Raw genomic sequence first — 27029 nt, 5'->3', positions numbered from 1 at the left:
TTAGTGTACAAGAATGAGCAAAGATAATATGTAATTCAAACTTAAATATAATAAAATAAGTCTGTATGTGCAGTATATGCACTGTTGTAGAGCTGAGTTTCATTCATTTATCAGTCGTTTCTGTGAAATTGCACTTTTAAAATGTCTCCTTTGCTCAGCGGCCATTTTGTGCCACATTCTAGCAGGAAAAGCAGTTTCTTTTACATTTTATGGACTAAATTATTCAGACCTGACAGAGGACACAAATAGTAACTGAAAGATTAATCGATTATGACAATAGTTGTTAGTTTCAGCCATAAATTAAATCATGAAATTTCAATTTCTCAGATTTGAATAGACAAGGCATTAAATGGTTCCATATAATGTGATTTAATTATGATAAAACCTGAATTCACACATTATTTTCGTGTGTTTTATTTTATGGTAATATTTGGAACAATATACAATGCATGTTGGTTTAAAGGTGCAGTGCGTGACATTTGGTTGAAATAATTTTTAGATTAAATTATGATGCTTATGCTTTCATAAGTGATCGTATGAATTGTTTTTTTATAATGAGCCGAGGTTTTTACAGTAGCCTGCAATGGAAAACCAAACATCTTCTGAGCTTTGACGCTAACTAGAAGCTACATAGGCTCTTCAATACACTTGAATGGGAAGAGTGAGATGAAGGATATTTAGCATCAACATTAAATTTTGCTCACTGTACCTCAAAAACATCATTTACATGTGATTTCTGTCATATTTGGTGGTGTTATCATTGATCTAAAGGGCATTTCTTCTTCTGTTTGTGACTCAGACTAATTTCCATGCTTCATTTATTGTCACATGAATCTATGTTCCTTGTTGTCTTCTGTCTCACAGGTCTCTCAGGTTTGAAGTTGACCTGGTTCTTGACAGGATCCGTGCAGCTCCGGAGGGGGTGGGGTGGGGTTGGGGATGGGGTTCACTTTAACAAATGACCTCAACTGCTCTGGCACTCGCCGCCCGTATAGGCCTTCAGCTAACCTTCTCCTCACAGGCTTTGATTCTTACTCATGGTCTCAGATCCACTTCCAAACCAGAGGCAGCATATTTGTCAACATCTCATCCAGGAGATACGCACTGACTCAGGGTGGGACTGTTGTTTTCTCCTCCTCACCACCACGCGTGCCTTAAAGCCTTCCTCCCTCAAAACTGTACCGCTGATGCATTTGCCCCAACAGGTGCTCCTTTCTGTAAGGATCACTTAGGTATATTTAGACGTTGAAACCTGAGAGCGCCGGCCTGTGATTGGCTGTCGGGGCCACATGATAACCTGGGTACAAACCTCAGCTGTGTGCTGTCGCCCAGCGTTTCTCTGGAGGGAAGCTGGGGAGGCTATAGCGGCTTGGGAGACCATTAAACTTTAAAGATAACTGGTAAGCAAAGAAAAGGAAACACTGGGGTTAAAAAAACAACAACAACAAGCGTACACATATCTACATTTTCTACACCCTGCATCTTCTTGGACGTCCATGACCTCCATCCTCTGCCGCCATCTGGATCCTGGAGCTTAGCGGACAGAGGACATAAAGACTTTGAAGACTCTGCTGCACAGTGATGGAGTAACCAAACCATTCAAGCAAGATCTCATGGGGTCTTCAAACCTTTTGGATTTATCTGGAGCTGCAGACGTAGCAGCCGGGCCGTTCTGATTCCTTTTCACCTTCCTGCTCATTTCTGTCTCAACTAATCCACTCATATCTCGCGTTTATTTGTTTAACAGATTTTCATTCAAAGATGAGGTTAATCAAGTGCTAAAAAAAGGGGAGGGGGGGGATTGGTGGGTGTTCGTATGCCATCCTATATTTAACCTGCAGCCTCAGAAGGCATTGCATCTCCATTTGCTAAACGCAGTCCACCAATGAGGATGCGTGGCATTAGCTTACATGTCAAATAGCTGGAGCGCTGTTTGGGCAGCTGTCGCCAGCCGTCACACTCTTCTCTGACCTGTGTTGTGGCCGGTGAAGGGAGGAGGTGCACATTCAAAAAGGCTGAGGGAGGCCTCACTGTCTGATTATTCATTCATTTTGAAGGTGTTTGTATTTATTACTTTGTTCAGGATCTGTGGGACTATAAGTGTGGGAGCCCTAGTGGATGGCAAGGCAGGCAAATACAGCAGGAAACTTTTGCTGGTACGACTCGTATATTAGTCCAAAAATTGTTGGAAAACCCTCATCGTAAACTGCCTGTCTGTGTATTTGTCTTTTAAATCACTCTCTGGCACCAGTGGTTCAACATTTCAGTCACTTTCCCTTGTATTTTATTGTCGAACCTTTGTTTGTGCAGATTTAAGAATAATTTACTTTGCTGTTTTTTCCCCATAGAGCCTCTAACGCCGTCTCAAAATGACGGAAGTCGTGGAGGAATATGAGGAATATGTGGAATATGAGGAAGAGGAGGAGGAGGAGGGGGAGGAGGAGTTTATCGAGGAGGTAAGTGTACACGTACATTGTTGTAAAAAATACTTAATTTACTTAAATTACAACACTTAATCTGGCTGTTTACAGCATAAATACGTTGAGATTTTTGATTGGATTCTGCAGATTGAACTCATTTCCTGGTTCTGCAGGTCCAGTTTATAGCTCATCATCTATGAATAGTCATCGAGTTATTGATGATGACCGCTCTGGTCAGCAGTTCATGGAACCAGTCATGGATTCCGTTTCAGTTTGTTTTTTTTAATCCTGCAGAAAACTATTCAAACTGAAGCTAAACTATTATAATACATTACTGACGGTTTGATTGTAACAAGTTGAACCAAGTTATAATCTCTTTTATAACTATCAATAAAGTGGAAAAATAATATCATCTAACGTCTAGTGATCTAGTAATCGTTGCACAACAGCCAACTGCTTACAGTTACACATAATCTGAGGCTGTGCCAGATACAGGAAGATTCCATTTTGACTGAAATGACAAACCTCATACTCTCAATATTTCAGGGTTTTGTTTCCATGCTGCATTCAGGCTCCATGTTGTGTATTGGTGTTGTGTTGTTAAACCTCTCTCAGCGTCAGTGTCCAATGGAAGAGTGAAAACAGAAGGCTAACATCTTAATCCCTTATTTCCTGGTGAAATGGGATTAAGCCTTGCCTCGTATTCCTTCATATCAGTCGCTCGTATCTTATAGGGGAGTCCGAATGAGTCTTTAGCCGCATAACAATTACTCATGAAATCATTTAACTCCCGTATAACTCACGAGCTTGTTTCCAAAAAAGCGATTTAGCATCTTTTGTAAGCGCAAAGATGTTAATCGTCTGGGAGGCGGGGACACGCGGGAGTAAAATACACTCTGGTTTCACTAACACTTTCATCTACACTGTGGAGAAATATTGAATAAAGAAAGTAAGATGGCTTCTTATTTGTTCTACAGAATGGGGAGAAACATAGAGATGCTGAGGTTAGATATTATGTACTGTATATACTCTTTATTTTAATTTAAAAGTCTGAATGAACTGTTCAGGTCACCGAGGGCCGGAGTGTAGAGTTCTCCGTCTGGCATTCAGACAAATTTAGAAGTGGACATCTAAGGCACATTGGCAGAGAGATGGAGTGGAGGAAGAAGTGGAGAGAGAGGCCAGTGCTGTAAATCACACTCTGAATATGTTCATGTCACAGTTCCTTAAATCTGCTTAGTAGTTAAGTTTGCATCAGGGTGAAAACTAACCGGCTAACCAGAGAAAAAGAAGGGATTTTTGTCGTACCACTATGGTTCTCTCCTGTCTGATAGATCCAGATAATGGAAGCCTGCTTACAAAATGTTGATTAAAACGATTGAGATGTTCTTTCTCTCAGCTCTGGTTGCTCATTATGTTTAACCTGGTGTGACTGTAACACTGGTTTGAATGCAGGGAGGTGAATTTCAGGGAGGCTGTAAGTAAGCCGAGCTATTCGTGGAGCCGCGGGTGAGCTATTTGTGGAAAAACGCCATAGTGTGAGTTTTTTTTGATGAGAAAAGCATTTGTTTCCTCATGAAGTTTAAAAGAAAAATATCTTTTCTGTCACATTACGCATGGTATGTAACCATGCAGAAACATTTGTAGTAGTGTGCTACAGTGATAAAGTTGGTGAATTTGATCTCATATGAGGCGCTAAAAGCGTTAAAGCTAGGGTTAGCAAGTGTGGAAATACTAGCAAATGTAGGGTAAACCCTCAAGAGAAATTAGCCTTTTTGTCAAAGCTCCACCCCTAAAAAGATGTTATCTGTAGTGAAAGTGAATTTTAGTCGCACTTTCTCTGCCATTTTTCCATGACTAGCTAACTCACTTCTGGCTAGCATCTCTGCTTCAAGCGGTTTTACTACCCAAGCTGTACGAGAAACCGGATTAATCTGTCTTTCAGAAGGGAATTATAATAGTTACTATTAAATAAAATTATGTTATTACATTTGTAGTAGTAATTTTAATTAAATAAATAAATCCCTGGTAGCAGTTGTTCCACAACTGTCTTGAAACATTAGCGGTAACAGGAAGTAGTCGGAACAAATCAGAAAAAATTCAGCTACAGATCGGGTAGGGACCCTCAAGTTGACTTTCTCATCAAAACTCTGCTCCAATAACACTGGAATTTGTAATGATCTGCAGTGAAACAGTGAATTTTAGCTATTTCTCCTAGCTAACACCGGCTAGCATCTCTGTGGCTTGTTGTGAAGATGGGCAGGGTTAGCAGAAAGAGACAGATCGTTATATTGATTGGGCTTGGATTTTACGGTGCTGTGTTTGTTGCACATGCCGACTTTTTTGTTCTTTGTTCAAACAAATACCTGATCCAGGCGTTAAATAGTGTAATTTACTTTAAGATTGACGTCTCTTCCTAGAACCTAGAAAATCCATTGAAAGTTATTCAAGGGGACTATTTCTTCAGAAAAAAAAGGTTGTTCCTAAAGTCCAGTGTGTAAGAATTAGTGACATCTAATGGTCCTTTTCATGAGTGCATCAGGGATCTATGGAGGCCCTCTGATACCAGAAATAAAATCCTTTTTTGGGTGTGTGGTAGTTTTGCGTCAAATGCAACCTTGCACTTGCTTTGTTTTATTTTGTCACGTTGGGCTGCTGTAGAAACATGGCGGCACAAAACGGCAGCCTCCATATAGTTTAGTTAGTTTTGAAGTGAATATAACCTCAGACAAAGAAACTTATGGGAAGTAGCTTTGTTTTCTACCAATACATTTTACCATAAAATGTCTTTTAAAAGCAGAAAACCTCACAGACATTTGAGAGAAAAATGTGTTTAAAACTGTTTTGCATGGTTAGAAATCACTTTAAATAGTGGGAAAATTTGATTTTGTCATTTGGATGGAGCTACCCGCTGTGGTTGAACAGGCAAAGGGGATTATGAAGCTGTGTAAGCAGCTGATGTATTGCTGTGTGCTGTAGCAACTGATAACCGGGGACAACAGGCGATGAAAAGACACATAAAAATAGAGCTACTGTCACGTTATTGTCCGGTGTTTATAGACTTCACAGATTTAGAGCGGTCAGGATCACATGTCATGTCGGTGAGGATATTAATGTTTCAACTTTCCTCTGTGGAGTCCAGGCTTAATTAGACTGCTGTCACAATTACAGAATATCCAACCCTGAGGAATTCTACAGTTATTTAAGTGATTCTATTTTGAGTTGAGCGTGAATGAGAGTGTTTTATTGGACAGTTTGAGGGCATTTGAGCTGGCTTCTAATGTGATTCAGTTTAGAGTAATGTTTTTTTTTAAAGTAGTGGAGGAAAAAAGCACCAGAGCTTTGGAAAAATCAGCCTCAATCCCATAAAAAAACACTGTTATGTTTCTCCCATCATGTTCTGTGGCAGTTTTGAACTTCTAGAGTGTGTGTGTGTCCTATTATTTGTAGTATGTTGAGCAGATAACAACCACGACTGGCACTGAGCACACAACTCAGTTCTCGCAGGTAAAGCACCTACTCCCAACGGAAAGCACCTGAAAATCAGTGCAGGATACAATCTCATTTTCTTTTGCCTGCATGACTGTGATCAGAAATGAGTCAAACTCTGCATGAACCTTCATCTTTTTATGTTTGCAATGGTTCGAAATACAATTTTAGCCACATTTCAATGCTACTTCCAAAGTGGAAAATCAGATCCGCAAATGAGAAACTTTACTGCAGCATGTTGCTCAGCCTAACTTTGCATGCAGCACAGTGCGCTCGTTGATACCGCAGGTGTAATTGTACGTACGTTCAGCCTTTCTCTCGTTGTTTGGCTTGGTTTTGTCTGCTCTTCCATTTCCATTCATCTCCCAAGTTTCTAAATTCAAAATACTGACGTCCATGTAGAACACATTCTTGCTTTATTCATGTCTCTCATGAAGGTATTCACTCACTGAAGGTAAGTCATTAAAGAAGTAAATAAACAGCAGAAAAACACTAGATTTTCCTGTTTTCTCCTCGTCTTGTATCATTATTTAATTGACAAACATTTACACTAATTGTTGAGTATTGTTTAAAAAATGTTTTGGACAATTCTTCAGTTTAAGCTGGTCCGATTGTTTAAGTTCAAGAACTTCTGTACCTTCATTCATTAAACAAGTACCAGCCTACGAGTGTTTAGTCAATCACAAACTCGGTTAGAGTTCAATTCAACAGCAACCTGCATGTTTATTGGCTCATTGGCATTGATGAGATTTACTCTTTCTAAGTACCCTTAAAATACCACAAACTTATTAAAGTTCAACATCCAGCCCAGAGTTTGGTCAATACCACAAATGTTTTTTAAATTTTGAAACCTAGCCCGAACTTCGGTTGATTCCTCAGATTTGATGAAAATTGAGAACTAGCCAAAATGTTGTCGATACTGCCAAAGTATTGACGTGCAAAACCCGCCTGAAGTTTCTTTAGTACCACAAAAGTATTGAGGTTTGATGCCCAACCCAAATTTTAGTCAATACCCCAAATTATCAAAGTCCGAGAACTATCCCAAAGTTCAGTCAATACTACAAAAAAACCGAAGTTCGAGAACTAGCCCAAAGTTCGGTCAATACTACAAAATGATGGAAGTTCGAGAACTCGCCTAAAGTTTGGTCAATACTACAAAATTACTGAAGTTCGAGAACTAGCCCAAAGTTTGGTCAATACTACAAAACTATCAAAGTTCGAGAACTAGCGCAGAGTTTGGTCAACACTACAAAATTATCGAAGTTGGTGAACTAGCCCAAAGTTCAGCCAATACTACAAAAGGGTTTGGATAAGAATGCACCTTAAATGATCAGTTTTATGAATTTATCAAAGCGTGTCTTTGTTGGCTGCTCTATTGTAAAAGAATGTATTCTTTGCCACTGTGTTTTTGACCTTTTACCTTATTTGGACTCATTTAATTTGCATTCCATTGTGTTTATTTATTTAAATTTTGCTCTGTCCTCCTCCAGTCTGGCATGCCCGTTAGGAAGGTCAGGAAGAAGGTCAAGGTGGATACTTCCAAGTTCATGACTCCATACCTGGCCCACAGCCAGAAGATGATGGAGCAGTTCAGCCACGTAAGAAACCAATTTTGGCCTTTATGTCTGCAGCGTGTGGTTCTGGAAATTTTTTCTTCAGATATTTATCTCATTTACTCAAGTTAAATGGAACTTTTGCTTCATAATTGATATTTAAAGTGGCAGCAGTGTTTATAAGGACGACTGAATTTAATGAATTGCTCTACAGAACAAGTACCGGCATGCGTATGACTTGTCCAGAGGCACTCCACCCGCCCTCACCACTGACACTCCTGAGCTGATTCGCATCAGAAAGGCCCAGGAGCAGCTGAGTGAGGTACTGCTGAGGACAAATGATGCTGTTTTTAAGGTTATAGTGCTGTAAAATGTCTGGTTTTATTCAGAAATGTGGCATCTTAAAGGTCCAGTGAGTATTTACATTTTGAAAATGTTAATTTTTGGTTTTCATAGCCTAAAGGGTACGCATTTTATGTGGGCACAGGTCTTAGTTTTAGTCGTGAATGATACAATTTTACTCATCATCCACAGGTTAAATATCGCATGGAGGGAAACAGGGCTCGGACTACAAGTCTGTACGATGGGGAGGCCAGAGAGATCGCCCACGTCAAGCATGTTTCTGAACTGATCAGCAAGGTGAGTAAACTCTACACAAATGTTTCAAAAAATGTGATGTGATATGCATTTAATCTGGTAGCATAATTTATTTGTTTGAATATCCAACTGGAAATCAATCCGTGATATTTACTAGAATATCAGCTATATAACAATTGTAAAAATGTTTCCAATGTTTTTAAATGTACAAATGTTTTAATGTGCAGTACCTGAGTTATAGTGACTATTTTTTGTTTATTACTTTACTTTTGGACATTTAAAGAAATTGGTCTATGTCCTCAAACCTCAACACAAGACATATATCGTAATAAACTTGTTATTTAAAAAAGAAAACAAACTACCAGTAACTTTGCCTCTTAAAAAATTTTGTTTTTTCTACTGTATTTATATTGGATTTTACTTCATAATTTGCCCAGATATCACCAAATCTGATACATTTTACTTTAATTTAGTGATGACATATTAATATATAATATTTTTAAGTTTTTAATACTTATTGCATATCATCCTCTGTACAAAAAAAATTGCGGTCATGTGCAAATAACACATTTTTATATTCAGTAAATAAAGTATAAAAGGGCCCACCACTGAACCTTGTGGAATACCACAGGTATTAACTTAATGTACCTGTGACTGTTTGGCATCATTCATGTTACACGTCTCTTTCAGATTTGGTGATAATAATTTCTTCATATCAAACATGGTCAAACATCAGTGTTGTCCCTCGTGTCCTCCAGGTTCTGTACAGACAGAAATGGGACGAGACTAAGGACAAGTACCTGCTGCCTCCCGATGCCCCCGAGCTTGTTCTGGCTGTGAAGAACGCTGCCAACTACAGCAATGTAAGTACTTATAGTAACTTTTCATGCATGATGTCATTTTACTATTTAACAAAACAAGACGTAACTGAGGACATCACAACTTTACACCATGTTCAGAAACTGTACAAGGAAGCCTGGGAGGAGGAGAAGACCATGTTCTGTCCCTACAGTGACAGTCCAGAGCTGCGCAGAGTGGCCAAAGCTCAGGAGGCTCTCAGTGATGTAAGTCCACTCTATTATCAATTATTTTACCGTCTGTTTGCACATGTCTCTTTAAACCATATCATCACCCCTGCAGTAAATAATACATAGACAGTAGATAATAAATATCAAAGGATTTTTATCTGTGTCATTTGATGCCATTATTATTTTTGAGACAAAATGTATCCCTCATTACTTCTTAAATTACAGCAGGCGCAAGGATTTTAAATAAAATAATAATGTGATGTTATATTTTTAGTAGTTTCATGTTTTCATCTTCTTTCGATTGAGGAGTAATTCTTAAAAAATAAAATACACATTTGTATGTTTTTTTGTTTTATTAATTATTCGTATTGGGCAATTTCATGTATTTATGTCATTATTAGTTGCTCTTATTAAATAATATATGTTTTCACTTATATTTGAGTATTTATGTGTAAAATACAGTTTTTTATGACACATCTTTCATTCTAACAGTTAACTCTATAACATAAAAAAAATTTTTATGTTGTTTTTTAGTTTTAGTAGTTATTCCACAACTGCAGCATGAAACCTCACCGATAGATGTTGCTAAAGTTTACACAATGAACTTTTAGCTTGTAGTCTAATTTAAATTACCCACAGCTATGTTTTTGTCTAGCCTTTTAAATTCACTTCTCTTGAGGATCAATCACTCAGTCAAAGTTCATTTTCTCAGCCCTCTGTGATTTCTGCTCTTCAGGGTCCATTTATTTGTGTTGACTGAGTCAACTGCGTCATATGTTCATTTCAATTTCACCCTGCAGTCAATTAAAATAGCCATTTATGTCATATCATCTTTTGAACTTGCCTGCATTTAACCTTTTTCTTTCTCTGTTTTTGCTGACGATCTGTGCACTGAGGTCAAATATTGACGAGGAATTCAATTGAGCTTCTTCTTCTTCTGTCGTTTCTTCTGCAGATTCAGTACAAGAAGGGTCACCATGAGCGTAAGGCCAAGTATACGTCTCTGGCTGATCCTCCTGAGGTGGAGCTGGCCAGGAAAGTGGACCAGCAGCTCAGTGACGTAAGTGACCACGACAACATGTATATCATCATTATTATCTATATCATGATGTGACACAAGATATGGTCTTAGATTTCCATGATGATTATTCCTAGTTTTAAAGGCTGTTTGCCTTGATAATCATCAGGAATTTGGCAAAAACACTAAATATTTAACATTTTGCTCGTTTTTTACCAAATTTGAATGGGAACATATTTGGGTGATCGCCCACCCATCATTAAATTTGTTTTTGCAGTTTTGCCCATTAAAAAAAGATGGGTATGTCTTGAAAATGTGTGTAGATTCATACCATAATTGTATAGAAACATAATTGGGTAATCACCTATCCAATCTACCTTTTTTTGCAGTTTTGTCTATTAAAATAAATGGTTATTACTTGAAAATTTTAGTAGAATCTTACCCAAAATGTAATGGGAACATAGTCGGGTTATCACCTAGCCATGGTTAAATTTGTTTTGCCCATTAGAAGGTAATATGGTAAAATGTTGTACTTTTTATCCGCTCTCTGGGCCTAATTCTCTATTAACAGTCTTAAATTTCCCTCAGGATGAATAACCTATTTTTCAGTCTATCAATAGTGAGAGCACAATAAAGAGAGGAACATGGACGGTGGTGTTTTTCAGGCTGGAGGTCTACTGGTCCCCACTGAACACTTCAAATTTAGATTGAATCAATTCTTTCTCGTTATCTGTTACGTTTAGTGTCTCGGTTAAATTCACTGGAGGGAAATAAATCACAATTATTCTCAGAGAAAACATTTGTTTTTTTAGAGGCTTAGACCTGCATTTTTACATGCAAACAAGGCCACGAGAGACCAGCACTGACCAAACTGAGCTGGAATGAATTGAATTGTCTAATGTCTCTGCTTTTTCACATGTGCTTTTGTTTGTCTCCCCACAGCTTAAGTACAAGGAGGATTACAATAAAAATGTGAAGGGTCAGTGGTGTGAGACGCCCTACTTTGATGTGGCCACGGCCAGAGTGGCGATGGACAATTTCAGCAGTGTAAGTGTACTGTTAAAGAAAGAAAGAAAACGATTTACATATACATGTGTTATTATTATTATTATTATTATTATTGATATTAGTATCTGTAATTGTAAATCTCTGTTTTGTCCCTGCAGAGAAAATACACGCAACATCACGAGGACACGAAAGACCAAATTTATTTCATGCAGACGGATACGCCAGTTTACAACACAAACAAGAAGGCTCGTATTGCTGCCAGTGAGGTGAGTCCACACAAATACACACAAATACTCATAAACATAAATGTGTCTCTTTTTTTTTTTTACATGTATATTGTTTATTTCACTGTTTTTCTGAGTCAAAATGAGGAAAAATGGAAATAAATAAAAAAAGAACAAAATAAACCAAGCTCCTTCAGATAGACAGATAGATAGATAGAACTTTCAGCGTACGAAGGTAGGAAGGCTGGTAGGTAAAGGATGGATGACTTTATTATTCCCCAAAGAAAATTAAAGTGTAATGATTATAATGAGAAGATACCTTAGTTCTTCATTCAGTGTTTTTCTTCTCATGGTTACATCTTATTCTGTGTGGTGCCAGTTTTTAGTCGTCAGAGGACTTTTATAGACACTGTGTCATGTGGAAGACACGACAGAGAGTTGACCTGAGTCTCAGAGTTAGAGAATGATTCAGCACAGTGCAGTCTGTGCCCACACACCTGTGCTGAATGATGGAGACAGCTACATTTAGATCACTGTCCCTGATCAAACAGTCCACCCACCACACATACACTGCCAAAACAAGCCATACATTTAAATGTTCTTGTTTTAAGAAACGGAATCTGCCAATAGTGTGAAAACAAGTTTTGCCTGTACGAGCCTGTAGATCTAACCACATTCAGACTGTTGTGTTCCTTAAAATGAGGAAAAATGTCACCAGATAGGACCACTTCCTTATGTCAGTATGCTTGTATAATGACAATAAAGATCTGTCTGTATCTTTATTTTTTGACAACTTTTTATCTTTATTTCTGTTTCCAGGTCCAATACAAGAAGGAATACGAGAAATCCAAAGCGCAGGCTGACTACAACACGCTCCCGGCCACTGATAATCCTCTCCTCAGACAACTACGTTACGCCGGAACTATCCTCAGTGATGTAGGTGTCTGTACAGAAGCCTGCTTACCAGACAAATTCTCCTTCTTATTGTAGCTGATTTTTAAATGGAAATGATGAATAAATGTAGTGAATAATAAATGTAGTGGTATTTTGTTTGTTGATTTAACAATTATACTTATATTATGTTACCTATTCATGTTTTTCTCCAACTTCACCACTTCTTTTTCCTGTTCTTTACAGAAAGTATATAAGAAAAACTATGAGAAATCCCGGGGTTTTAGTATCAACTACTGTGACACGCCCAAGTTTCAGATGGACTCCGTACTTAAGAAGTTCACTGACGTAAGATTTGTTTTACTCCTCAAAATCTATTATTAATTATAATTTCTCCCTATGAAAAGACAAACTTTTGTTTGTATGTTTTTTCCTTTTGCAGATGCATTACAAAGATAAGTATAATAGGGAGGTGAAGGGCCACTACGTTGGCAGCTATGAGGACGTCTACATGCTCCACTGTCAGCAGGTCGAGCAGATGAAGAACGAGGTAAGAACCAGCTTTTATTTGCACTCATAAAAATAGTTTTAGTGCATTTTTTCCTCACAATTATTCCATTTTATTTATCTTGCAGCATCAATATAAAGCCGACTATGAAGACATGAAAACGAGATGCTTCTTCCCCCAAACGGTTACGCCTGAATATGAAGCGTCGAAGAAGCTTCAAGGCTGTAGTGATGTGAGTGTTCCCCGCTTCATAAAACATTCATCATTTTAAAGTTAATTCCTTTCACCTTATGTATGTCGTAAAACCTTTTTTCTTTTTTTTAATGTTCCGGTTTACAGACAGTTTACCGACAACATCCGGACAAAGTGAAATTTACACAGGTGGTGGATTCTCCAGTTCAGGTTCAAGCTGCCATCAACGCCCAGCAGCTCAGTGACGTACGTAAAACGAATTTTACCAAATCACCGCTTTGTCTTTGCATGAATGTTTCCACTGATTTCACTGTAATCTCACTTAGGGCTGCAATTAATTTTGTAATCGTTTGGTCCATAAAATGTCAGAAAATGTTGAAAAATGTCAATATGTCTTTCCCAAATCTGGAAGTAATGATGTTCCCAAATGTCTTGTTTTGTCCACAAACCAAAAAATATATATTTTTTGTGATTTCTTTATTATATGGACCAAAGAAACAGCAACATCGTTAAACGCATAATATAGATAAATTAATAACACTTTCACAAAAAATATGTCTGTTCAAGTTCACTCCACAGTTCAATAATAGCAAACAAACATTGCTCATTCCATTCCATTGGAGTTAAAGGACTGCATTATATGAGTTTTAAAATGATTTCCTATCATAATAGTGTAATTTATGTTTTATTGACTGCCCTCTACCTATCTCTTAAATGGATCTTTGTTTCGTATAAACAAAAAAAGGTCATAATTATATTATATAACATTTTCAGCTTTTCTACATCTCAAAAAACCCACACATTATTGATGTAATTTTGACGACTTTGTTGGTTAAAAATTGTACAGGCTGTGTGGTGTGAACATATTTTCCTGCTACAATCATTAGCTCACGCACCAGATCAAATTCTCACAGACATGCAGATCAACCATGGAGTCCAGCTGTCTCTCTCTCTCTCTCTCTCTCTCTCTCTCTGTGGGCACCATGGAAACTGGAGAGCCGTCTCTCTGTTGTATAAATAGCAGCAAAGCATTCACTTTGGCCCAGAATAAACCCTGTGATCACAGAGGGGGCCATGGAAGGAAGGGGACAAAATGTGTCTCACAGAGAGAGAAAGAGAGAGAGAGAGAGAGGCCAGCTGGTTCACTGCTGCCCTCCAGTGTTAGATTTAGGTGATAAATCCAACAGGAAGACGGCCATTTTGTATCAAAAAGCAATTTTTGGCCAATTTTGGCAATTTTGCACATGTGGAAATTAAACAAATGTCCTCTTTGCTTAGCTTTACTGCGATCAGTTTCAAATTTGATGAGGTCAGTCTGGACAGGATAAGGATAAAAAGTTACCAAAATCATCACTTAATGTTGCACCATGCAGGCGCTAGGGGGCGTCAAAATTGGTGCGATTTCCTCTATACAAGGTCCAATCTGAACCTCACTTGCTCAAAAAGGTTTATGACAATTAGCTTTTCTGCTATCAACTTCAAATTTGGTGAGGTCAGTCTAGACAAGATAAGGATTAAAAGTTACCAAAACCTATTTTTTATCCCAAATCAAAAATATAATATTTTTCAGAAATAAATCCCAATCAGATACTTTCCCCCCAAATCATCCGGTCCTGCTCTTCACTGTTATGTTTTGTTGTGTCTTGTACGTCCATGTGGGCACAAATCGGTGCATGACACTTGAAAAATGTAAACTTTATTTGTTTGTTCCACAGTTGAACTACAAGGCAAAGTATGAGGAGTCAAAGGTCAAGTACAGTTTGCCCCCAGACTACCCCTTCTTCCTCCAGTCCAGAGCAAACGCGTTTAACCTCAGTGATGTAAGTACACGTTCACACTCATCATTCACAGTCAACTGTTTCTTTTTGTTTTGTTTTTTTTAAAGAAATCATCCTGAATATCATTGTTTTTTCTTCTTCTTGCAGAACTGTTATAAATACAATTGGGAGAAAGACAAGGCGAAAAAGTTCGAGGTTAAGGGCGACGCCATCTCGATCCTCGCAGCTCGTGCTCACACCAACATCGCCAGTGATGTAAGTGTGCGACTACTTTTTTTCATTTTGTTAAAGTATAAAATTTTATCTAGTTATGGATAACAATTTGTTCTTTTTTTACAGGTTAAATATAAAAAGGAGCATGAGAAGAACAAGGGGAAGATGGTGGGAGCTCTGAGCATCAACGACGACCCCAAGATCTTACACTCTGTTCACGTGGCCAAAATCCAGAGTGATGTAAGTCATTAGCTTCTGTTTAATTTACTGGAAATAAGACTTCTGTTTGATGTATTTTAATTCTGTTTTGTACATTTAACGGCGGGCCACACGGTGGTATAGTGGTTAGCACTCTCGCCTTGCAGCGAGAAGACCCGGGTTCGAGCCCCGGTTGGAACAAGGGCCTTTCTGCATGGAGTTTGCATGTTCTCCCCGTGTGTGCGTGGGTTCTCTCCGGGTACTCCGGCTTCCTCCCACAGTCCAAAAACATGCAATGTGGGGATAGGTAAATTGGACACTCCAAATTGACCATAGGAGTGAGTGTGAGAGTGAATGGTTGTTTGTCTCTATCTGTGTGTGGCCCTGCGATGGACTGGCGAACTGTCCAGGGTGTACCCCGCCTATCGCCCGATGTAGCTGAGATTGGCACAGCACCCCCCGCGACCCTCTGGTGGAGGATAAAGCGGTAGATGATGACTGACTGACTGACATTTAACGGCGGGGGTTCCCAACCTTTTTGACTGTACATAATAAATTCATTTGCAACTTTTGTGACTTTTCAATGGCAAAAAAACTTTTGTTTTAAAGCAAACCTGCTTTCTGCTGGTCTTCATGGCCCATTTCAGGACAGCCAGAGGCCCAGTATCGGTCCGCGGCCCTGTTCCCTGGGAACCCATCTTCTGTTTAATCTATTTTAAAGCCTTTTTTAATATTTTTATAATGTAAAACCTTCTTCCCACAGCGTGAATATAAGAAGGATTATGAAAAGGTGAAGACCAAGTACCACACACCACTGGATATGGTCTCCGTCACCTTGGCTAAGAAATCCCAGGCCATCGCCAGCATGGCCGGATACAGAAAGATCAGCCCCAACTTCTTCCTCCCCCACGACAGTGTTCTGCTGGACCTGGCCAAGAAAGCCAACATCATCCAGAGTGACGTGAGTCATCCACACATACCTTACCTTGGACCTTTTCTAAAGAGATCATTCATGCATTTTCTCCATCACAGAATGAGTACAAGGCCGACTACAACGCCTACACCAAAGGTTCCTCTTGGGTCCCCTACGGTTCCTTGGAGGTGGAGAAGGTGAAGAAAGCAGGAGAGATTCTGAGTGAGGTATGAACGCAGCACCTATCTACCTACCTACCCACCCGCCCTTCCTTATTTCCTACTTACATACCTAGCTAGCTAGCTACCTATCTATCTAACCATCCTCTTCTCTACCTAGCTAGCGACCTAGATACCTACGTACCTACCTACCTACGCATCCTTATTTCCTACTCACCTGCCTTCCTGCCTGCCTACATACATACCTACTGTAGCTAGCTAGCTACCTAGCCACCTCTCTAAAGATCCTCTTCTCTACCTACATACGTACATACTGTACCTGCCTTCCTTCCTACCTGCCTGCTGGCCTGCCTACCTACTTAACTATTTACCCATCCTCTTTTCTACCTACCTGCCTACCTATCCACCTTCTTCCTACCTACTTTACTACTTGCCTATACACCTTTCTACTTAACTACCCATCCTCCTTTTTACATACCTACCTACATACATATACACATGTCTCCCTACCTACCTATAATGTGTTAATTAATTGCCATTTTTTCCTACAGAGAAAATACAGACAACATCCAGACACGATCCCCTTCACATCGATTGACGATCACCCCGTCATGCTGCAGTCCAAAGTCAACCAGCTGCAGAGGAGCGACGTGAGTCCTACATGTCCTACATGTCTGACACTGTCCACACTGTTGTTATCGCTCTACTGTGATCTCAGAATAATGTATGTGACTTCTGCTTTTGTTCCCTTCTGTCATGAAACAGCTGTTCTATAAGAGCGGTTTGGAGGAGATTCATCAGAAATACTCTCTGCCTCCCGATACTCCTGAGCTCCTTCAGGCCAAATGCAACTCCTACAACATCAGCAAGGTGCTGCTGGTGTTTATATTACAAATGAATTCATCTTTCATTTCACCCTTAAGAATGTGAAGTAAGTCAGTGTTTATATGTTTCTCTTGTTCTCATTTCAGAACAACTACAAGCACGCCTGGGAGGAAACTATCGCTAAAGGTTACGACCTGAAGCCTGACGCCATCTCCGTGATCGCTGCTAAAGCCGCCAGACACGCCGCGAGTGACGTGAGTTTGATGAAAAGCCATTTGTCAAGTTGCTCATATTGAATTTAACTTCGATATTTCGACATTTAATACATTTCCACAGCTAACATTCAAGCAATTTCTTTTAATTAAAAATCGATTTTAATGTTTTAATATAGAAATGTTTTCAACTTAAAATACATAAAATCATAATCTGTATTGAAATTATACCAAATTTCGTTCTTTTTTGAAATTTAGATATAACATTTGACATTTAAACATTTAAATTTAGCATTTAACATTTAGATTTAATATTTAAATGTAACATTTTGATTTAACATTTGGATTTAAACATTTAAATTTAGCCTTTAGATTTAAATATAGATTTCCAATTTTACATAGTAAGTTTAGTATATTTTGTTTGATTTATATTTATACTTTTTATATATTTTTAAATCAGCAAATATTTCTTAAGATTTTGTTAAAATGACTGAAATAAACAGAACCATTTATAAAATAAACTTGCACCATTTAATTTCTATTCAGATTATTATTTTATGTCTTTTAATTTTGAAAATATTGCTTGTTTAATATACAATTTTGTCATTGTTTGGGGGTAAATGTGGTAAAACATTGTTAAATTCAACATCAGCAACTTTACAAACAGCGCCCCCTACAAAGTCATCATTTTAACTTCCATGTAAACAAGACATACTGATAAACAAAAATTCTTCCAATGCTGATTGAATTCGCTCAATTACCAGAGATGCTTCATTCTCTTTAACTTGTAGGTGCAATACAAAAAGGCCTACGAGAAGGCCAGAGGCCACCACGTCGGCTTCCGCAGCCTCCAGGACGATCCTCTGCTGGTTCACTACATGCACGTGGCCAAGATGCAGAGTGAGAAGAACTACAAGAAGGACTACCACAAGGCCAAGCTGAAGTACCACACCCCAGTGGACATGGTGAGTCTGGCTCACGCCAAACACGCCTCATCGGTGCAGACCTACGCTGGATACAAGCAGCATCACCACAAATACTTCCTCCTGCCTGACGCTATCGGACTGCAACTGGCTCGCAACATGAACTACAACGCCAGTGATGTGAGTCTCTCTTTTATTTTTTTTCTTTCTCCAGTGTTTGGTCGAATTTGTGCCAATGTAACAGCTTTTTTAACACTTAAAGATTTAGTTTTTCTTATTATTACCCTCAATGATACCTCATGAAAATATTTATTGATTTAAAACAAAATTTCGACTGATGTTCCTTTATGGTCCCTTTATGGACTAATGGTCCTTTATGTCTAAAATGCACTGTGTAAAAAATACTCACACTCACAACTTTAAAGACAAAAATGTACCCATTTGAATCCCATTTTAAACTAAATTTTTCCATCCCCAACATGAAAATAATGTGGGTTTTTTGAACTATTTATCATCATATTTACCAAATTTCCTGTGTTTACTTGTTAAACCAGTAGGTGTTAAAATGTTAATGTTTTCCCTCTCCTGTACTATTTCAGTACAACTATAAACTGGATTACGAGACCACATGCAAGGGAATTGGCTGGGTTCCCATCGGTTCCCTGGATGTGGAAAAGGCCAAAACGGCAGGTGCAGCTCTGGATGAGAGAAAGTACCGTCAGCACCCGAGCACCCTGAAATTCACCAGTCCCACTGACTCCATGAGCATGGAGCTAGCCAAGACCAATTCCAAGATCATGGACATGGTGAGATAAAGGAAACAGAATAATCTTTACATTTGCTCTTCATGAATAAATATATCTCATCACTTTGGTGTACGAGTTACTTTTGAAATGTATGTAAACCAAAATTTTTTCTATGTAACTATACAGAAAGAGTATAAATCCAGTGGAGAGAAGTTCATGCACACCTACCATCTCCCTGCTGATGTCCCCGAACTGATACAGGCCAAATACAACGCTGTCAACATCAGCCAGGTTTGGTCGCAGTTTTGCTGTATATACGAAATGCACATAAAAACGAACAGAACTGGAACATAAAACTATCAATTGTTTCAATTCAATTCTTTCTCTTCAGAATTACTACAAATATGAACATCGTCAGGATCTGCTCAAAGGACATCACGTGAAGGAAGATGCTATTTCTATTGTTGCAGCAAGACAGTCCAGAGACATTGCCAGCAATGTAAGTTATGATTATGTTATTAAAAATTACTATTAACAATTTTTGTTTCATATTAACATGTGTTTTCATAGCTAATTGTTACTTATGTTTACAGTAAAGTTAACCTACATTGTGATTTACATGACTGACTAAAATTCATCCCAGCATCTGTAGTACTCCCTCTACTGGTCCTTATTCTGTACTACAATGTCTAATGGTTGTGGGAACAGCTAGAAGCCTCACTTTGGTCCTGAGCTAAACAGTGAAACTAATGGTGTTTCCTTAAAAATATGAATGCAGAAATTGTACATTTTAGATATTGTAAAATTAGATCAAGGATTAGTGCCAAAGCCATTGTAAAAAATGTTTTATTTAACAATAGTATCTACTGCAGTTATTAGTGATCATTCATATGTTTTTCTTTTATGCAGTACAAGTACAAGTTGGCTTACGAGAAGGCCAGAGGCCACCACGTTGGCTTCCGCAGCCTCCAGGACGATCCTCTGCTGGTTCACTACATGCACGTGGCCAAGATTCAGAGCGACGGGAACTACAAGAAAGACTACCACAAGTCCAAGCTGAAGTACCACACCCCGGTGGACATGCTGAGTGTGGTCCAGGCCAAGCAGGCCTCTGCTGTTCAGACGATGACTGGATACAAGAAGGTCCCTCACAGCTACATGCTCCTGCCCGACAATCTGCACCTGCGACGCTGTCGCAACATGATGGACATTCAGAGTGATGTAGGTGTTCACTTTTTAAATTTCACCTATGCTGTAACAAATCTCAAGGTGGTTGAACTGATAATACATATTCCAGATTACTTTAACGGGCAATTTTAAGTAAAGTAACAAAGATTTTGGGTAACCCTAACCATATTTTAATGTATGTAATATATGAACTTGAAATATGTTTTTTTTTTCTTCTTTATTTCCCCACAGAATAACTACAAGTCCGATTACACCAACTATTGCAGAGGAATAGGTTGGGTTCCCCTTGGTTCTGTGGATGTTGAGAATGCTAAGGCTGCTACCGCTGCCATGGACGAACGGAACTACCGCAAACATCCCAGTACTTTTAAATTCACCAGCAAGACGGACGACATGAACATGGTTCTGGCTCTGAGCAACTCAAAGCAGATGAACAACGTAAGAATATATACATATATATATATATTTATATATATGTAGTATTTTTTTTTTATTTAAATCGATGTATTATTGAAAATATCCTTACCTGTTGTTTTCCCTTTCCTCTCCAGACTGCATACAAGGCCTCTGGTGAGAAGTTTGTGCACACTTATCATCTGCCCGCTGACAGTCCCGAGTTCCTCCAGGCTAAATTCAATGCCCAAACCCTCAGCGAGGTCAGAGCACAATATTTTTTATTAAATATCAATGTTAATGTTGATCAAGTAGTTACTTGGTATCAAATTACATTTCCTGTCATATTACGATATTATTGTTGTTAATACAACCAAAAAGTGATATACATAATATTTATTTTGCTAATTACAATATCACAACCGTTTTGTAGGTTGTAATCCCTTTTATGACTCATTTGGGGATAAAGTAATAATATTACACGTACCACGAATAGTATCACGTAGCTGCTCAACACTGTCAAAGGACTAGGACTTGCCTGAAAATTCATGTACCTCACACTTTTGCTTTGTGTCTACAGAGTCACTACAAGCAGCAGTGGCTGGAGCATATTGCCAAAGGATACGACATGAAGCCCGATGCTATTTCTGTCCTGCACGCCAAGCACGGCAGACATATTGCCAGCAATGTGCGTAAAAAATCCTACATTTACCCAAAACACTGAAAAGTCAACAACGTAATGTCTCCCATGTTGCTTGAACTCTCTCTCGTATCTTCTACTTTTAGGTCCAGTACAAGAAAGAGTACGAGAAGGCCAGAGGCCACCACGTCGGCTTCCGCAGCCTCCAGGACGATCCTCTGCTTGTTCACTACATGCATGTGGCCAAGATTCAGAGCGACGGGAACTACAAGAAGGACTACCACAAGTCTAAGCTGAAGTACCACACCCCGGTGGACATGCTGAGTGTGGTCCAGGCCAAGCAGGCCTCTGCTGTTCAGACGATGACTGGATACAAGAAGGTCCCTCACAGCTACATGCTCCTGCCCGACAACCTGCACCTGCAGCGCTGTCGCAACATGAACATCCACGCCAGTGAGGTGAGTAGAAGCATTTTTATTTGATGATCAAAAGTCTTCCAACCAGTGGTACCATTCATGTTTTTGAAGGGTTCTTGGTCATCTTCAAGAGTGTAGGAACATGAAACTGGACTTGCTTGAGTTTCTTCAGTTCTGTCATCGAGGGATGTTGAAGTGAAGAAACCTCTTGGCTGAGAGGTCAAAGTCTATTTTCCCTGTCTCTATACTCTTGAAGATCAAGTCGTCCATGTCGACTTCAGAGACAATGTGCATCATATCCTAACCTTGTGGTCTCCCTTTTGTCAGTGTGATTACAAGTCTGAGTGGAACAACTACATCAGAGGCATTGGATGGGTTCCTATTGGCTCAATCGGGGTTGAGACTGCCAAATTAGGCGGTCAGATTCTGAGCGAACACAAGTACCGAACTCATCCAGCCACCTTCAAGTCCAGCAAGCTGATGGACTCCATGGACTTGACTCTGGCTACTGCCAACAACAAGATCATGAACAAGGTGCTGTCTGTTTAACTGCTCCCTGATCTTCAGGACCATGTACAATTATTAAAACCCTGCTCCTTGCTGCTGTTATTAATTTGTTTTTATGTTGTCTTTTTTTACAGAAAGCCTACACTGCAGCTTGGGAGAAGGACAAAACGACAGTCCACATCATGCCAGACTCTCCAGAGATCGTCCTGGCCAAGGCTAATGCCCTCACTATGAGCAATGTAAAGCATTCATTTCCATTACACAATGTATTTGTTCTGACTTTAATTTAATTAATGTTGTTTATTCCATTGGGATTCATGTTTTTCCACAGAAACTTTACAAAGCTGGCCTGGTGGAGATGGCCAACAAGGGCCACCACCTCAAAGAAGATGCTGTCTCAGTTCTGGCTGCCAGATCTGCCACTAATATTGCCAGTAACGTAAGTTGGACCATGTCCCTCTGTACTTGTGTGCTACATAACGATAGCTACCTTATCAAAAATGGTAAATACGTTTTCGTTGTCTCTTGCAGTACAAGTACAAGTTGGCTTACGAGAAGGCCAGAGGCCACCACGTCGGCTTCCGCAGCCTCCAGGACGATCCTCTGCTGGTTCACTACATGCATGTGGCCAAGATTCAGAGCGACGGAAACTACAAGAAGGACTACCACAAGTCTAAGCTGAAGTACCACACCCCAGTGGACATGCTAAGTGTGGTCCAGGCCAAGCAGTCCTCTGCTGTTCAGACTATGACTGGATACAAGAAGGTCCCTCACAGCTACATGCTCCTGCCCGACAACCTGCACCTGCAGCGCTGTCGCAACATGAACATCCACGCCAGTGACGTGAGTAGAACCATTTTTATTTAATGATCAGAAGTCTTCCATTTTAAGTGCAACCATTCATGTTTTTGAAGGGTTCTTGGTCATTGTATCTTTAAGAGTGTAGGAACAGGAAATTGGATTTGCTTGAGTTTCTTCAGTTCTGTCATCGAGGGATGACAGGAGTGAAGAAACCTCTTGGTTGAGAGGTCAATTTTCCCTGTATCTACAGTCTTGAAGATCAAGTTTTCCAGGTTGACTTCAGAGACAATGTGCATCATATCCTAACCTTGTGGTCTCCCTTTTGTCAGTGTGATTACAAGTCTGAGTGGAACAACTACATCAGAGGCATTGGATGGGTTCCCATTGGCTCAATCGGGGTTGAGACTGCCAAATTAGGCGGTCAGATTCTGAGCGAACACAAGTACCGCACTCATCCAGCCACCTTTAAGTCCAGCAAGCTGATGGACTCCATGGACTTGACTCTGGCTACTGCCAACAACAAGATCATGAACAAGGTGCTGTCTGTTTAACTGCTCCCTGATCTTCAGGACCATGTACAATTATTAAAACCCTGCTCCTTGCTGTTGTTATTAATTTGTTTTTATGTTGTCTGTTTTTACAGAAAGCCTACACTGCAGCTTGGGAGAAGGACAAAACGACAGTCCACGTCATGCCAGACTCTCCCGAGATCGTCCTGGCCAAGGCTAATGCCCTCACTATGAGCAATGTAAGGGGACTTAAACTTTAAAATCAAGTATTTATCCTCTATGTCGTGGTTGTATGACTAAGCATCCCACTTTTGCTTTACTTGAGTTTACGCGGCACAATGCACCCAGGATTATTTCTATTCACCCCTGGATGAGATGCTGGTACATCGCAAAACACCTCCTCCCTCATGTCCCGTAATGCTGTGTCGTCTTTGTTAGGAAAGACCTCCCACTTGAGGGGCGACCACTCTCACCACTAAACCACTAAATTTCACTCTTCATTTTTACAGAAACTCTACAAAGCCGGTGTGGTGGCGATGGCAAACAAGGGCTACAACCTCAAAGCAGACGCTGTCTCAATTCTTGCCGCCAAGTCTGGTACCACTATTGCCAGCGATGTAAGTTGTTCTTGTAGAAGAATGAACATTGACATTGTAGCTGCTGAGTCTCAACAGAGTCTCTGTGAGTGACGAACTCTCCGTTTTACTCTCACAGTACAAGTACAAGTTGGCTTACGAGAAGGCCAGAGGCCACCACGTTGGCTACCGCAGCATCCAGGACGATCCTCTGCTGGTTCACTACATGCACGTGGCCAAGATGCAGAGTGAGAAGAACTACAAGAAGGACTACCACAAGTCCAAGCTGAAGTACCACACCCCGGTGGACATGGTGAGTGTGGTCCACGCCAAGCAGGCCACTGCTGTTCAGACGATGACTGGATACAAGAAGCTTATCACCCACTGCACCATGCTGCCGGACGCCATGAACCTGCAACTGGCTCGTAACATGCAGTTCATCGCCAGTGATGTAAGTAAAGAGTTGGAAGATTGTGAATGTTTCCATTGTTGAATTTAGTTGAACCTTATCGTAAATGGAGTGTAATTTCTCTTCACATCCCTGCTCAGAATCAGTACAAGAGCGATTATGACACCTACATGAAAGGAATCGGATGGGTCCCCATCGGTTCGTTCGATGTTGAGAAAGCAAAAATAGGTGGTCAGATCCTCAGTGAGCATCGGTACCGCCAGCATCCATACAACCTGAAATTCACCAAGGACATGCACTCCATGGATCTGGTCCTGGCCACTGCCAACAACCACATCATGGACAAGGTACTGGACAGGACTCTACATAAAAATTTACAGCGTTGAACTTTATAGTAATTATTGTAATTTGTATTCTTAGCAATCTTACACCAAAGCCTGGGACGCAGACAAGACTTCAATCCACATCATGCCCGATGCAATGGGCATCGTTTTGGCCAGAGACAACAAGAAAAACTTCAGTGAGGTACGTCGTCATACCTTCATTAAATACCTTAAAAAGAAAAAGAGCACTGTATGAACTTTTTAGGCACTGAAATTAAAGACGGTATGCTTTCAAACATCAGGTCAGTAAATAAATTATTTCGAAATGTAGGCAGTTTTTTGTATCTTACACACATTTAAGACATATTTATACTCCATTGACTTGATGTTGAGATAAAACCAAGCTTGATCCTGATCCACCCCCCTGGGGGTCCTGTTTGTACAACACTAAATTTCTATACAATAGACCAACTGTGCCATCTGAGTGTACCATAAAACATCAGTGTTCATAATAATGATGAAATAATAATAAAAGTAAAAAGTTATATGCTTTCATTTTGAGTAATTTACACATGTGGAATACAGTCATCAATAGCCAGGACACTCTTGTAAAAGAGATTTTTTATTCCTGGTTAAATACTTTTTATATACTTATTTATTATTTACTATTATTTTACTTGGGCAAAAGTGCTAATTCACAGAATACAAACAACAGAACAAGACACAAGAAGTTTGTCCCTTTATGTGGACATTGGCACATAGCTTGTGTGATTAGCAGCTAGCGTGCTACAGGGAAACACAGTTACAAAGTTACTTCCTAGTTTAAAGGTCGTGAAGTGAAGACATTGGACATTTGATAAACTCGACAAAAAAACATATCTTGACATTTTGACAAAACCCATAGCAGTAATTATGAACAGTAGCAGCAGCACTTAGCTCAGGTCACAGTAGCCAAGCAGTACCAGAAGAAGTTAATACTGTTAGCATGTAGCGTGTAACAGTAAAATAGTAATGATTGTCACAAAACTTGTGACAATCATTGTCCAATGTCTCCAGAAGCTGAGAAATTATGTTTTCCGTGAACATTTACACATTTTTCAGAAAGCCTTCAGGTTTTAGATGGTTGTTTTTCTGAATATACTCAGGTTTTCTTTTCACTTTCTTTCCAGAAACTGTACAAATTGGACAATGAGCTGGCCAAGAAGAAGGGCCATCATGTCGGTGCTGATGCTATTGCTGTCAAGGCTGCCAAGTTATCCACTGTTATTGCTAGTGATGTAAGTATTTGAGTACTTTCTCATTTCAATGCTGTGCTGTCTGTTTACCGACTCACCAGAGTTTCACATTCATTCCTGTAGTACAAGTACAAGACAGGTTACCGTAAGCAGGTGGGTCACCACATCGGCGCTCGCAGCGTCCAGGACGACCCTCTGCTCATGCTGGCTCTGAACTCGGCCAAGATCGCCAGTGACGCCCTGTACAAGAAGGACTTCAACAAGTCCAAGACTAGGTTCCACCTGCCCGTGGACATGCTGACGCTGGAGCTGGCCAAGAAATGCCAGAAGCAAGTCAACGACTTCAACTACAGGACTCACCTGCACAACTGGACCTGCCTGCCGGACTCCACCGACGTGGTCCAGGCCAGACATGCCTATGACATACAGAGCGATGTGAGTGTTGTAACATAAACTGTCGCCTTATTCTATGTATTCAAATGTTTTGGACCACTTTTCACCGTATAAGTGCTTTTTCTTTGTCTCCAGAATGTTTACAAGGAGGACCTGAAGTGCATGCAGGGTATCGGATGGGTGCCTATAGGTTCACTGGACGTGGAGAAGGTGAAGAAAGCCGGTGAGGCCCTGAACGAGCAAAAGTATCGTCATCATCCGAGCAGCTACAAGTTCAAACTCACCACTGAAGACATGCCCATGGTTCTGGCCAAGGCCAACGCTGATGTTATGAACAAGGTATTTCTTTAGCAGTTTCTCCCATATCTGTAATTTAATGTTTTTTTTTCAATGTTTCCGTGATCCTTTGCTGTGAAGCCAAAATCTAGTGTACTGTACTCCTAGTGCCAGTCTCAAGCCTAGCCAAAGCCTGCCCCACACTAGAGGATTCAATGATTTCATCCTGAGAAAGCCCCTCTAGACCACGGGTCTCCAACATTTTTTCCTGTCAGAACTACTTTGACAAAATGACAATGGCCGAGAGCTACTTGTGGTTTTTACTCAAACGATTTCACGGATTTGGGATGACGTTAAAATCGCGTCTTTTGACCCCTCACGCTCTAGCCCAACAACTGTGTGAAGTGTCTGTAAAACTAAATTTAAGGCCCACAAACTCGGTTTCCTCA

The 27029-nt window shown here is 39.9% G+C and overlaps 1 protein-coding gene across 24 annotated transcripts in view; it reads left to right on the top strand.

Annotated features, from left to right (window-relative positions):
* Positions 1–1320: 1320 nt before the first annotated feature.
* The window catches only part of neb (nebulin), a 78629-nt gene continuing 52920 nt past the window's right edge, over positions 1321–27029 (top strand). For 22 of the 24 annotated variants that reach the window (XM_058612793.1, XM_058612854.1, XM_058612840.1 and 19 more), the window contains exons 1-46: positions 1321–1400; positions 2349–2456; positions 5871–5927; positions 7400–7507; positions 7677–7784; positions 7997–8101; positions 8818–8922; positions 9019–9123; positions 10043–10147; positions 11048–11152; positions 11272–11379; positions 12157–12273; positions 12475–12576; positions 12671–12778; positions 12864–12968; positions 13076–13174; positions 14644–14748; positions 14854–14961; positions 15046–15159; positions 15881–16078; positions 16150–16257; positions 16761–16859; positions 16975–17079; positions 17181–17288; positions 18038–18349; positions 18769–18975; positions 19102–19206; positions 19307–19414; positions 19825–20136; positions 20335–20541; positions 20655–20759; positions 21077–21184; positions 21283–21594; positions 21880–22086; positions 22194–22298; positions 22391–22498; positions 22591–22902; positions 23190–23396; positions 23504–23608; positions 23879–23986; positions 24084–24395; positions 24494–24700; positions 24774–24878; positions 25846–25953; positions 26035–26346; positions 26440–26643. In XM_058612793.1, the coding sequence (XP_058468776.1) occupies positions 2370–2456; positions 5871–5927; positions 7400–7507; positions 7677–7784; positions 7997–8101; positions 8818–8922; positions 9019–9123; positions 10043–10147; positions 11048–11152; positions 11272–11379; positions 12157–12273; positions 12475–12576; positions 12671–12778; positions 12864–12968; positions 13076–13174; positions 14644–14748; positions 14854–14961; positions 15046–15159; positions 15881–16078; positions 16150–16257; positions 16761–16859; positions 16975–17079; positions 17181–17288; positions 18038–18349; positions 18769–18975; positions 19102–19206; positions 19307–19414; positions 19825–20136; positions 20335–20541; positions 20655–20759; positions 21077–21184; positions 21283–21594; positions 21880–22086; positions 22194–22298; positions 22391–22498; positions 22591–22902; positions 23190–23396; positions 23504–23608; positions 23879–23986; positions 24084–24395; positions 24494–24700; positions 24774–24878; positions 25846–25953; positions 26035–26346; positions 26440–26643 (6645 nt within the window). In that variant the 5' untranslated portion in view covers positions 1321–1400; positions 2349–2369. Of the gene's footprint in view, positions 1401–2083; positions 2157–2348; positions 2457–5870; positions 5928–7399; positions 7508–7676; positions 7785–7996; positions 8102–8817; positions 8923–9018; positions 9124–10042; positions 10148–11047; positions 11153–11271; positions 11380–12156; positions 12274–12474; positions 12577–12670; positions 12779–12863; positions 12969–13075; positions 13175–14643; positions 14749–14853; positions 14962–15045; positions 15160–15880; positions 16079–16149; positions 16258–16760; positions 16860–16974; positions 17080–17180; positions 17289–18037; positions 18350–18768; positions 18976–19101; positions 19207–19306; positions 19415–19824; positions 20137–20334; positions 20542–20654; positions 20760–21076; positions 21185–21282; positions 21595–21879; positions 22087–22193; positions 22299–22390; positions 22499–22590; positions 22903–23189; positions 23397–23503; positions 23609–23878; positions 23987–24083; positions 24396–24493; positions 24701–24773; positions 24879–25845; positions 25954–26034; positions 26347–26439; positions 26644–27029 lie in introns of all 24 variants that reach the window. The other 2 variants (XM_058612755.1, XM_058612783.1) reach the window with 2 other exon arrangements.

Source organism: Solea solea, chromosome 2, assembly GCF_958295425.1.
Source record: "Solea solea chromosome 2, fSolSol10.1, whole genome shotgun sequence".
NCBI lineage: Eukaryota > Metazoa > Chordata > Actinopteri > Pleuronectiformes > Soleidae > Solea > Solea solea.
The sequence above is the reverse complement of the archived record's forward strand: the minus strand, read 5'-3'. Positions and strand labels throughout refer to the sequence as shown.